This window comes from Mytilus edulis, chromosome 8 (assembly GCF_963676685.1).
Source record: "Mytilus edulis chromosome 8, xbMytEdul2.2, whole genome shotgun sequence".
NCBI classification, from domain to species: Eukaryota; Metazoa; Mollusca; class Bivalvia; order Mytilida; family Mytilidae; genus Mytilus; species Mytilus edulis.
In genome coordinates, this window is record NC_092351.1 from 52,270,676 (window position 1) to 52,284,435 (window position 13,760).

The window sequence follows — 13,760 nt, forward strand, 5'->3', positions numbered from 1 at the left end:
TTAAAACAGTTTATTTACGACTTTTTCAACGTTTTGCGTGTTGGGGCAGTTATTAAATAACTGTAACAACTTTCAAAAGGTTGCAGCAGTCGTATTATATCTGTGACAACATTTTCGGCGTTTTAACAGTTTATTTATGACTGTTACAACGTTTTTCGAGTTGGGACAGTTGTAAACCAACTGTTACAACTTGAAATTAGTTGTATCAGTCCTTTAATGTTTGTGACAGCTATTTCTAGCGTTGTTGCAGTCGATTTATGTTGAAGACAAAGACTTTAAAGTTTGGACAGTCAAAAAATAACTGAAACAGTAAAATTTTATAACTGTTACAACTTTAACAAACAATTACAGTCTTAGAACGACTGTTACTGGTATGGACAGTTGTTATTTCGTCCAGTAGTGAATACGGCCAGTGTTATCCGCCTGAGACAAAAACATCATAATTATCAAGAATACTACATAGTTTTGCAAACAATACATTTAATAAAATGACTAAAAAAGAGCTATACATGATGAACTGAAGTGGTGACTAGCTGTAGAATAAAAACGAATACATTACAAAATCACAGCCGTGTTAGCCAAAGCCATTGCAACGCCCAAAGTGACGTCACATTTGAATTTCTACAACGTGTTCCGAAAATTAAGAAAGAATTTGGATGAAATTCAAGATTAGATTTGTATGACTTATCTAACTTATATTAATAACAGTGAAAATTATAATACTAATAAATATCTAATTGTAGTAGTAATAAGATAATTAATTGTATAATTTAGCTTTTCCGGTTTTTCTTCTGATCAAACTGCAAACCAAATATATCGTGTAAATCTCGTTGATCCAAAATAAAATCTACCAAATGAACGTGATGATTAGTTATTCCCAACACAACTAAAACTAACTGTTAACTATGAAATAACAAAATCGGAAACTCAAACAATTCAATCGAATGAAAAACAACTATGATAATCTTGAATTGGTATAGACATCTACTTTAGTACCAAAACTTGATGTACATTTTGGTACAATTTGTCAAATAGCACACATTGTTACGCGATATTAAATAACAAAACAGAAATCTCCTTCATGCTTGCAAATTATTTCAGTTTTATAGATGTACTTTTTTGAAACAATTATTTTTTTAAAAATTATTTTCCATTTTACATTTTAGTATAATATAATTAAGCTGCACATCGTTATGCTAGATCATAACATTGAAAGGTACTGAATAAATTATGTCAATTATTCATATGAACAAAATTCTTGATAGGACATTTATGTTTTATTTAAAGTAACGGTATTCCTCATACACTTTATTTAAATCGAATTCTTGAGAATAATTTATCCTTTCATAACAAAAATTAAAAATTAAAATGCTTACAACGATAATGTTATGATAAGCTAATTTGAAACCTTCAATCGGTTTACAAACCTTTCAGCGTAAAAACCAATGCACTAATCACCACACATATACAGCATATCATCTTCTTTTTATTATAAAATCAATGATAATGTTCAATATTTTTTGATAATCTTTTCTTGTTGACAAATTGAGAGTTCTGATAGAATACATCAACAATCATGTTTACAATTTTGTATTGATGATTAAATGGAATCTTTTTTAAATTTCGTCCATATGAAATGATACACAACTCCATGATGGTTCATTGTTTATCTTTGAATTCACTTTTTAACATTGCTAATGCTGACCAACTATGTTAATTTGCCAAATTATGTGTCAATGTGCTTTTAATCTATGTATACTTCATAAAAGTTCAAATCAACAAGTTTATCCCTTGTTCATCCATTAGCCTGAACAGTTCAGCTCTGGGCAAATATATTTCATTAAAATAATTACTACCGCAAACTGATTCTGTTTTGTCTTTTATTTTATAGGCATTTTATAAGTTATTTGATGACATATGATGTTTACAAAAAGAAAAACCACAAAACAAAACACAAGTATATTTCATAGCAAGATATATATAGTTGTCTTAGTAAAATTAAACCGTTAATGCAACCGTTTTTTTTTTATACATTTAATACATTAAAGTGATGTGCTCAGTATGAACATACAAAGATAATACTGCGTACAAAGCGATATAACTCTTGTTCATTTACAAAGTAAAACAAGACTGTAATATCTGCTTACCACCAATACAACGGACGTGTATTCGCATACTATATTTTACATGTTAAATAATCTGACCACCGCAAAAGAAATACAGGTAAGTGAACTCTCCATTCTTTGTGGACTATCAATTCACCAGTAGAGGTATGTAATCAGTAGTAGTTCCAACACTTACGGTACCAATGGTTTGTTTTCTGAATCAGATGCGCATTAACTTTAAAATCTCTGCAGTTTTGCTCGAGGCCAGTAAACTTTAAAATCTTAGTTTTATCAACAAAACTTAAAAAACTTATCAATAAAAAAGGCAAAATCGGGAAAGACTAGATATATTCAATTCATTGATCATCAATGCTTTTCAAAATTTTGCAGGATGAACTTTTCTCATCACTTAGCAGCCGTGGTCCGTCGACAACATTATTTTGTTGACATAATTTCTCCTTTGAAGTACTGGGCCTTTTTTAACCAAAATTTTCCACAATCATTATTTGGGTTTATACCTTGAAAAATGTGTCCAATGACAACACTTTCAACTAACAAGACCGACATGGCTAAAATATAACACATTGTGCATAGGGTTTCGTCTTATATTTTAAAACAGTTATATATTTCAGGAAACCATGACTTATAAATGTTATACAAAAAAAAATTTAGTTTGTATTTTTGGTGATATATAGTTGAAATACAAAGTCAAATTCTAGGTTTTAAATTAATTTTATCAGTAAACCTGTATATTTTGTGCAACAAGATGATGTATATATACAGCACATTCTAATGAATTCAAAGTGCGCACGATAAGTGATTGTCAACATATCTTATAAAAAGATCGTAATTTGCATACACCTCCTTTTCAGACAATCGACATTTTCGCCATAACTATAAAATTGCCTGTCCTCTGCCTTGATCGCACGAGAAAGAAACATCGTATTCTTTTTATGTTAATGATGGGCTAACAGAGAAGTAAAGGTTGTCTGTCACTTATTAATAGCACGCCGACCAATACTACTCATATATTTGTAGAAGGCAGGTGAAATCTACATTTGACAAATCACAACATGTGATAGAACACTTTATCTGTGATAAACTATATCAGTTTATCGAAGATCCACATTTATAGGAATAAATGAAAATAAAATGGCCGATGAAAAATACCAGACATAGTTAACATACACAAAATAATAATGGTTTTTCCATTTTTTTAAATTCACAAACAGGTGTTAATTGATTGCTTACTCAATCTTGTCAACGTAACTGGCATACAAGTGGGCCGTTTTTTCTAGCTTTGAAATTAGGTTCTACCAACCGTTTCCATCATTTTAATCAGGAATGGCTATGGCATGTAAGGAATATGGTTGGTTGATGAAGTGTAGCATTTGATTTTGTCAAATTGTGTCAATTCTTCCGGTTTAGTTAAACGGAAGAAATATTGAAACCTTTGAAAAACACCTATAGTGATAGAATATTCATACACTTTAAATGCACCCTTGAAACACGAACGTTTTCAATGTTAACCATAAGAGACATAACAAGGACATGAAATTTCAAACCCCCTTTCAGAAAAAGATTATTTGTGTTTGATTTTATTAGTCATTTCAGGTCAGTTACATATATTGTGCGTTACATTTTTGGCTTGAATTTTTTTGGATCTACAAACAGAAGAATAAGGTTAGCGCATCGGCTACCCAAAATTTATTAAGCGCTAATTTCGATTTATGGTATTGATCTAGATGATGAATTATCATTCGTCTTATTTTGAAACTGTCTTATACGATGACACAGAATATTGAAACGATCGTCCTGAAAAAAACCATAATATTAAGTTTCTAAATACGGCCACGCATGTTTTTTTTTGTCAAATGTCTCTCCTTGTATAACATGAACTATTGTTTAAAGGACGTGAACAAACGAACACTCAATCAGAATGACGTTCGCATACATATCCTAGCAGCATTTTGCATCTTGTATCATTCCAACCATAAAATGTCTTGCTACAAAAGTCTTTACAGTAATTAGCACAGTTTTCATCTGGGCCACCGTTTGGTTCAGCCGGTAACCAGTTTGTATAGTTAGGTCCGGAACTGTCTGAAATCCATCGCCATTGGCCATCATTTTCAATATCATTTAATCCAATCCATACACTTTCTGAAAAAAGTTTGAAAATGCTGGTTTAAGTAAAAACGGGACTAAATCAATGTTGTTTTTTTTTTTATTAAACCTTTGATTTTACAAAATAATATGCATATCCGTTTTCGAAAGTTGCATATCATAATAAAGTAAACAAGGCAATATTCGTCTAGATATATAATGCACAATTGGCCGTTTCAGAATCTATTGCATTCTGGGTAATATTTTCAAAAATGTACACCGAAACGTCGTGATTGGTTGAAAACGTCCAAAACAATGGAAATTCAACCAATGTCGTGACGTTATTTTCATTTTTTAGGTACGAACAATGAAATTACCCATAGTCCTTTAGATTTTGAAACGGCTAATTGCTTACTTTGAATATAAGAACAGTCACTTGGACTTAAGAAAAATATAGTGCATTGAAAGGCTGTTATTTATGTTTGCAACTGTTTGTCAATCCTATAACATGTTTCAAAGCCATCTGTATATCGTTGTTAAAATGCTTCACCAAAACAGAATGTGTAATGTATGCCATTTTGAGATTTTAGTGGATGTTTAGATATATCACAAATTCAAATCATGGAGACAATTAAGGAATTGAATGATTCTTTTTTTTTTATTAATTCATTAGGGTGTAAAATCGTTGACCGAAGAACATTTTATATACAGCAGGGTCAACGCTTTTAGAACCCAATGAAATTACTAAAAGAAGCCTTCAATACTTATAAGAAAAACGATTTTACATACTAGTACACAGAAATATTGACGTAATTTGTCTATTTGAAAGGGATAATTGCTTGCTTACTAGAGGTAAATTTTTATAATTCTGTTAAAAGATGATGTACCTGTTATTTGAGATATTAACCACAAGTCTTCTAACTCATTCTCAACCTTTGACAAATGTCCACCATATTCTTTACATTTAGTCTACAACAATAAAATGCAGACTATTCAAATATTTTCCAACTTTATATTGTTCCTTAACTCATACAATGAGATTACAGAGACAGTAATTACATAATGTTCATTATGTTCAAATCTTCTGCAAAGGGACAAGCGTGAAATGTAAGCAATAAGAAAACACGATGAGATCTTTGAAACTCAAAGGGTAGATATAAAAAAGTAGTGTGTGGACAGAGTACACGTCTCTTGATATACATGTGTCTTAGGCTAATCTGTTTCACGATCTATCATAATGTCAAATTCGAAAGTTGGTCACATTCGGTTAAGATAAATATAACATATTATACTGGTATATTAAGCTTAAAGAATGTAACTTGTACATTCGGCAATCCTCGGTCGAGTCCGCCACTTTCCTCCGGCAATCCTCGGTAGAATCCGCTACTCTTCTTATATCCGTTAGATGAGGGTACAGAATCGGCCGAGTTGAGACGAATGTTAGATGAGGGTACGGAGTCGGCCGAGTTGAGACGAATGGTATCTCTAGTGAGTTGCCCCAAGCCCATTATTTCTGTCAAACGCATTATAATGGTTAATTTAAGACTAAGTTAGTGACCGTTTTAGTCATGTCCCATTATTATGTAGGTACAGTGTGCAATGATTAAAACCATTACTGGTATCAAAAGTAATAACAGACAAAAGAGCAGCGAGTGCGTTAAATGATAATTTACGGTCATTAACGTACGAGTATTCAGAACCATATGTTCTCTATTTGTTAAGCTATTGTCACATTTCCAAACCAATTTTGAACACATTGTTCTTATGACCATTACAATTACTGCTATAAGCAAATGTTGTCATAATTTCAATTCTAACGTCAACTTTTCATGATATCTTTTGAATTTTTAACTCATGAAAAGTCGACAATGCATAATCACGTCCTATTTACAAATATATAAAACATGTCTCAGTTAATCTTTAGAAATATTGATAAGCTTGTTTAAATATCGTCATAAAATCATTAGATCAACAGATTTCGTTTCTTATCTCATGTATACAAATATTTCTCCGATCCTTACTATTAAATTCAATATATAAAAGGCTACGTAAAACGTGTGTTTAAGTTTAAAGATCGATTAACTGTCTTCAGTGTAGAACTATCCGAATACACTTGATGCAGTGGTGGAATCTATATTTTATTTAAAAAAGGGTAACTAGAAATTTAAAAACCTTTTGGGTTTAAAGTGTGCAAAATGTGTTTTTTTTTATTTACTTTTGGGTGATGTCCAGCTTTGTTTGATGACCACTGAATTCAAATATACTTCTAACTTGAATTTAAACATTGTTTTTCTTTTTTCGCTCATGGTTACGTTAAAATCATGAACATAGACAAACCTATTTAAGAATGAGATCATCGACGATACATATAATGTTTGAATTGATAATGGAAATGGGGAATTTGTCAACGAGATAACCCGACCAAAGGGTTGATAACAGCTGAGGGCCACCGATAGGTCTTCAAATCGAGCATCCGGAGATAATAAAAGAAACATACCACAGCGTCTTGCCATACAACCTTTTCATATACAAAGAGAAAGCATTTGTTATAAGCCAGGTTCCATCCATTAGAACATTTTTCTGTCAAAGACAAAAATCATATTATGACTCAGTACAAGAAGATAATTCTGGCAAATTGTTGCATACGGAAAAATTCATAAGTTAGTATCCTATATTTTAAGAACCAAGAAACGAGGTTTGTAGATGAATTATCTGTACGTGTTATACACTGTACATTTGTAACACATTGTCAACTCGCAAAAAATTCTATAGACTACACTGTTTCCATTAAACACTCAGCAAACCGTAGTCCCAACCATCTGCAACAATGCATGTGCAACAAAGTAAAAGTATGATTTCAGAAAGCTAGCAATCTCTCACTTTTTTAAGATTCAGCATGCAAAAAATCTCATTGATGTCTTTGTTTTTTTGCATGAGTATTTACCTTTTAACAAAACGATAGGTTTATTTAATCGGCGTCTTATTATGTTACTATGTCAAATTTGTAACTGCATGACACATGCTACAACAATTATGATATTTATGCTGTGTTGATTATTCATCAAATTGTCAATTCTGTCAATTTGGACTTAAACAAGTACCTATCATTGCACACGAAAACATGTTCTCCCATTGCCCTGTAGATTGACATTCTGAGTATGGTCGTCCCTTCAGTGTATAACCATGTTTACATTTGAATTTAACTGCAGCTCCAACATTTCTATATATACCAAATCTCTCAGCACTGACTGCATTGATGGCATATGGACTGTCAACACAAACTACATATACAGATACAGATTAAAAAATGTTAACAAATTTAAAGTTATATCATAATGTTGACATAAATTCAAAAAAAGAACAGCAATAAAAGCATTGCATAGTGTCTGTTTTAAGATACAATTAACATAGTTCGTCCTATAATTTGATTAAAAATAATCTTCCTCGCAACAATATGTTTAAAATAGAACATCTATTGATTTTTATAAACACAATTAAGTCATTCAGTTTGAACTGGGACATGTTTCCTCCACTTTGTCGTTTATATATGAATCACCTCCATTCTTACTACACTTTATGCATTTATGTCAGAACAACTTATTAAATACGTGTTTTACATGACTATACATGATCTGTTCTTCTTGAAAATGAAATAACATCATCCGCTTGAATTTTCATATTTAAGGTTTTCAATACAAGTGAAACTTTCGTTACATGCTGGAGAGGAGTGTTAAAGTTGTACCCAACTTTTATAACATACAATTTAGGATCGATAAGGCAAAAATGAATAGGAGCTAACTTTTCTGATATACACTCTGAAACACACTATAACAGGCCCGTGTATAGGAAAATAATCAAGCAAGTTTATTTTTCTTAACTCCATTAACTCCATTATTAATGAGCATAATATGAAAACCATATATTTGATATTACTGTGAACGTTATATTACTTACATGCAGGTTCACATTTCTGATTTTCACCGTCGAAATAACATTTCTCTCCCTTGTTACACATATGGAATTCACACTGACCTGCCATGCCCTATAATGTTCATTGTCATTTATTTATAGTTGAATAACGATGCTTATGATTGTGTAGAAACAGATAATATTAAGTTCATTTTGTTTTTTGGAGGGCAAGCTTTCTAAATTGTTTAATCTAAATAACTACTAGAACACACCCGCGAAATCGCGGGCATATACAACTTGTAAACTGTTGTAGGATGAATTTTTGTAAAAGATATTATGACTGGAGAATTTCATATATGGTATTAAAAGCCCTCTCCCTTTTTTCCAAAGTCCGTTATGTGTTTCCTTTCTGTTAAATTCAATCATTTTTCGTGTATCTGGCCTTAAACCACAATTATTCTTCCCCTTTGCTACAATGCATTTTTGGTAAACGTCAAATTAAATTTAAAATGTGCACCGCTTCAAACATGAAATATTAAATGAAATGGCTTATAGACCATTATTCTAATAAAATGTGCTTCTAGGACAATCCATCAGTGCTTTTCCTTTTGATAGCCCTATTAACATGACAAATTAACATAACAATGGTAGGATTTGAATCTCGTATAAATAAGGCTCATTTCATGGGTGGTTTGAGTGGCCCTGATCCTGAAATCCCGGGTGCGTATTTTAACGAAATCCCGACATCCCGAAATAAAAAAAAAAATCCCGCATCCGTAAAGATCAATCCCGAAACCCCGAGCTTAAAAACACCCGATGTCTCGAATAAGTCCTGACTCCCTCTAATCTCTACCCTACTTTCATTTTGGCCAAATCACTACTTTCACTTTCAACAATAAATTTTTACGCCCCATTTTAGGGAATAATGTTTTCTAGTCTGTTCGTCTTTTCGTTCGTCCGTCCGTCTGTCCCACTTCAGGTTAAAGTTTTTGTCGAGGTAGCTAGTTTTTGATGAAGTTGAAGTGCAACCAACTCGAAACTTAGAAAATAAGTTCCTTATGATATGATCTTTCTAATTTTAATGCCAAATTAGATATTTTACCCCATTTCACGGTCCACTAAACATAGTAAATGATAGTGCCAATGTGGCATCCGTATACTATGGACACCGTGATTCTTGTTTCCACATGTTTTACTTATTTCAATATATATGCACATGGTATGACCCCTTAGATAGTAAATATTTCAGAAAAAAGTAGATAGAATACAGAGAGTCTCTGTATATTATAGTAGTATAATCGTAGTTTACAGGTGGATAAACGCGAACACATAATTGTCTCTAAGGAGGAATAATAGCTGTGATTATTGCGATCTAAAAACCATGATATGGAGAAGGCTCTGATTGGCTGATTTATTTTTTGTAATCTATCATACGATTGGTTGTTCTGGTGCATGTTTTAACCGGAAGTCTTATCTATGGCTAAAAGTTAGACTGATAACGGAAACAATATCCGGACACCTACATGTATTTTGTTGTTTTTCTCCCAAAATAACTCAATCTGAATAATCATAAGAATGGATGACAAATGCAACTGTGCATGTTACCTATAGAACACAGAGGCATGATGATTAATTTATTGTGGAAAGAAAAGAAGCGACACACAATGAGGTCTTCTCGTTTAATAGTATAGATATGAGTAGCCTGTATACACTGAAGTTGTGAGATCAAACTCGATTCTAATCATAATTGACTTCGTTTGGCAGTTTTCGTTTCTTAGACAAATATTGGTAGTTTTTTTTGGGTACTCAAGCGACCTGTAGCATTGAAAATTAATCACAACCAAATAGCAAATAGTGCTTAGACTTCAGTGAAGTACGAAACAGTCAATTAATCCTCCATCAAACAATATGGGTTATATTTTCATAAACTTTGGATTAACATAGACAGATCACGTGAATTGATAGTGTGAGTTAACATGGTTAAAGAGGATTTATTCGAAGATGACATGTATTTCGTTATCATGACTTTAATTTAAAATCTGAAACTTTTGTGATTTCGCTATATGAGAGATCTTTCTTGGTTCCTACACGTCCTGGCTGAAAATAAATATTGATGATCGTTCCTGACTAATACAAATTATTAAAGGCGCTCCTATTGACACAACACAATTGATAAACGAAGCTGTCGTGTTTATCCCAAAACGTATGAAGTGTCGATTTAACTTTATTTATCCGTTACACCTTCGTCAAATTATTTTAATCATAGTGGGTGTTAAGTATTTGTTAAGGAAGTTATATCTCAGACTTAAACATGTTAACCATACACGATGGGCCTGCGGTAATATACATGATGACAAATAAGAAGTTAAATCATTCAATTTGCCATTAAAATTATGTTAGAATTTAGAAAAATACAAAAGGAACTTGGTAATATATCATGCATTACATTAATGTGTGTGTAAAGTTTAGGTATCTAGTGTTGTGCAAGTCTATACAAACGGATAAATGTAATGTATGTGATGTATACTGTTTGAATGACTTTTTTTTATTAAGAGTAAGTACTTGATACAGTTTAATCTGTGTTATGAAACACACTGAGGGACCAGAAAAAAAAAGCAGAGTGTCGGAATACTCAGGTTTTTTTCTGCAATGATAGGTATATTTTGGAACCCTGAAAACGTGTCGGTTAAAGCAGATGTTGGCTTACTCAGGTGTGAGATCAGGCATTTTACACTGTATTTAGAACATAAAAACTCAAACTCCATTTTGGATTTGTTTGTATTTTTAAAAGTTTAAAAAATAAAACAAAAATATGCGCATTTGCATTAAATTAAGTTAATATGTAGAACCTGTTGTTTTAGTTAAATAAAACGATTTACAAAAAAATCATGAAACAGACGGTATTTCTTTTAAAATATAATACATACTGAAGTGTATTCCTCTGATTCCAAACACGTATATCATTGAGGTTTATAATTGTGTTTATCAAACGGACAACTTTAGGTGCAACTCCTATTTCGGGCATTTGCAAGTACAAAAATGTATCAACACAAAAATTATTAGCCAACGACAAAGCTTATTGCATATGCAAAGTGGTCGGTGTCATATATATATAGTGTAAATATGTTAAGGTGCTCATAGCAACCACAATAATAGTGTATTGTTATATCGAATTAGAAACCCTGTTTCATATAAAATATAAGATTCGAAAACATTTACTATGTGTTTAATCGCTTTTTTAATATACACGCATTTAATATTAATACTGTTTGTTAAACTAATGCTTTTGTTCACATTACAGTCCTAAACTGTGTTAACTAACCCCATACACCACTACACCATACACCATACACCATTACATCATACACGTTACATCTTGCACCATACACCTTACACTTTACACCATACACCATTCCCCATTCTATCTACACGATCCGAAATTACCCATAGTGCAATTAAATTTAAATATTAAGATGTTTATTATGTTTATGCTTACAATCCAAAAAAAATGAAATAAATAAGGTCGTATACTATCATTCGCACCATTCCCAATCGCACGTTACACAATCACACCATTCCTCATACACCATTACACCATACCCCTTACACCATACACCATAGCACCATACACCTTACACCATTGCACCATATGCCATACACCATTACACCATACACGTTGTTTTCGGAAGTTTATACCATCCAAGGGCTGTATCAAAATCATTAAGAAGAATAGAAAACAACAGGAAATTCTCGAAAAAAGTGTTAATGACCGCACAAACTTATTGCTTTAATTGCTAGACACAGACATACCAGGCTTAGCACTACCGAGTATCTGAATCAAGTACCTTTTCCCATGTGCTTGGCAATACAAAAATATTGCATTATAAGTTCCAGTTTCATTTAATAATTTAATAATCTGTATCCCTTAATCATGAACTTGATTTATGATTTGTGTGTTCTAGACGCTTATATAAACATGTATTTTTATTTCACATTACTTTCGGAAAAACTTGAGGTGTACAATACGAACTCTTGGTTTTTACTTTTTTATATTCAACAATGTAATCAGCCAAATGAAGTTGAAGAAACACGCTTTAGAACAGAAAGCTTATTGCATTAAGAATGTACAGCAAAATATGTTACCCCCACGGATCCCCTTTAATTCCTATGACTTCTTTGGGAATTGAGTTGTACAGTTGAAAGGGGTTGTGAAATGTTTGGCGACTGCCGTTTGTCAATTTGTTTGGGTTTTTCTTAGCTTGCTTGGTTTTTTCTTCTTCCTTGAGACTTGTTATACAAATTCTCAAGCTAGAAGTTATTTGAATTGTATTTCAAGGTAGTACTGTTTGGTCTAAATTTTAAAAGTTAATAAAAAAATAAAAAAAAAACACTTACAATTGAAATTTAAAAAAATACAACCTAGACAACCACAGAAACTAATGCTTACAAAAAAGATAAAAGAAAGAGATAAGGAAAAAAAAAAGATGAGGAAAAAAAACTGGAAAAAATATGATATTCGAAAAAGAAATACTAATTAATAACCAATGAATTCTATTCACTTCTGAGTCATTGAAAATTAACTGTGACATGGCTTCTTTTAGTATGACCTTTATATCTTATAGTATTAAACTTACCCTGTCCCATGTTTTTATTGCACTGTAAACACAGTCCATTTCAGGAGTCAGATCTTTTGTATCTCCAAGTATGTCACACATTACCCACAAATGTCTATAATTAATACCAGTGCAATTAGACGTTATCATACATTCTTTCACACATTCCAGCATACTTATACTCAACAATCGTCGAAGTATATCAGTAGATTGGCATCTCTCAAACTGTAAAATACCTGGTTGCCTTATATTTTGTTTCCAACAATGTAAGTTATCTTTATTGCACACATCTGTTAATCCAAGCCCGCCAGATATCCACATCAAATACATGTGTATGTATGAAAAAACCTTCATTGCATTAATTTAGAAACAAGATGCGTAAATAATAAGCTTCGATGTGACTGTCTGTTCTGTTCAGAAAAACATAATTGATTTTTAGGAAAAACTTTATTGTTTCTTTTTTTCTCATTAATTAGTGATATCATGTTCATTGTCCGTAAAACAATCTTACTAATAATTTTCCAAGTAAATTACTTAGGTTTCTTTTAAAATACAATCCCAGACTGTTCATTTGTCTTTAGTCTTTTTAAAATTTTATGATGTTTAGAGAAATCAAAACAAAATATCAAATCAAAAGAAGATAGTAAATAAAGGCAATAGTAGTATACCGCTGTTCGAAATTCATAAATCGATAGAGAAAAACACAAATCAGGGTTAAAAACTAAAACTGAGGGAAACCTACCAAATATGAGAGAACTTCGTTACAACAGAAACACAAGACCAAAATGTAACACACACAGAAACAAACTATTATGTAACAATGGCCATTTTCCTGACTTGGAACAGGACATTTTATGAAAAAAAAATGGTGGGTTGAACCTGTTTTTGTGGCATGCCAAACCTACTGCTTTAATGGCAATGTTAATTATAACATTGAAATGAGAACATTACACGACAGGGCTACAATAAAAAATGGGAGACAATATAGGACAGAGAAACAAACGAATAACAGCCATCAAAAGGTACCAGG

The 13,760-nt window shown here is 31.9% G+C and overlaps 1 protein-coding gene across 1 annotated transcript; it reads right to left on the reverse strand.

The window, feature by feature from the left end:
- Window positions 1-4,035: 4,035 nt before the first annotated feature.
- LOC139484189 (perlucin-like protein) lies at window positions 4,036-12,832 on the reverse strand. Its single transcript, XM_071267922.1, has 6 exons — window positions 12,752-12,832; window positions 8,163-8,250; window positions 7,310-7,489; window positions 6,706-6,788; window positions 5,096-5,177; window positions 4,036-4,265 (listed from the first exon to the last, which is right to left on the reverse strand). Exons 1-6 carry the CDS (start codon window positions 12,830-12,832, stop codon window positions 4,036-4,038), a joined length of 744 nt encoding a protein of 247 aa, XP_071124023.1.
- Between the last annotated feature and the right edge of the window lie 928 nt (window positions 12,833-13,760).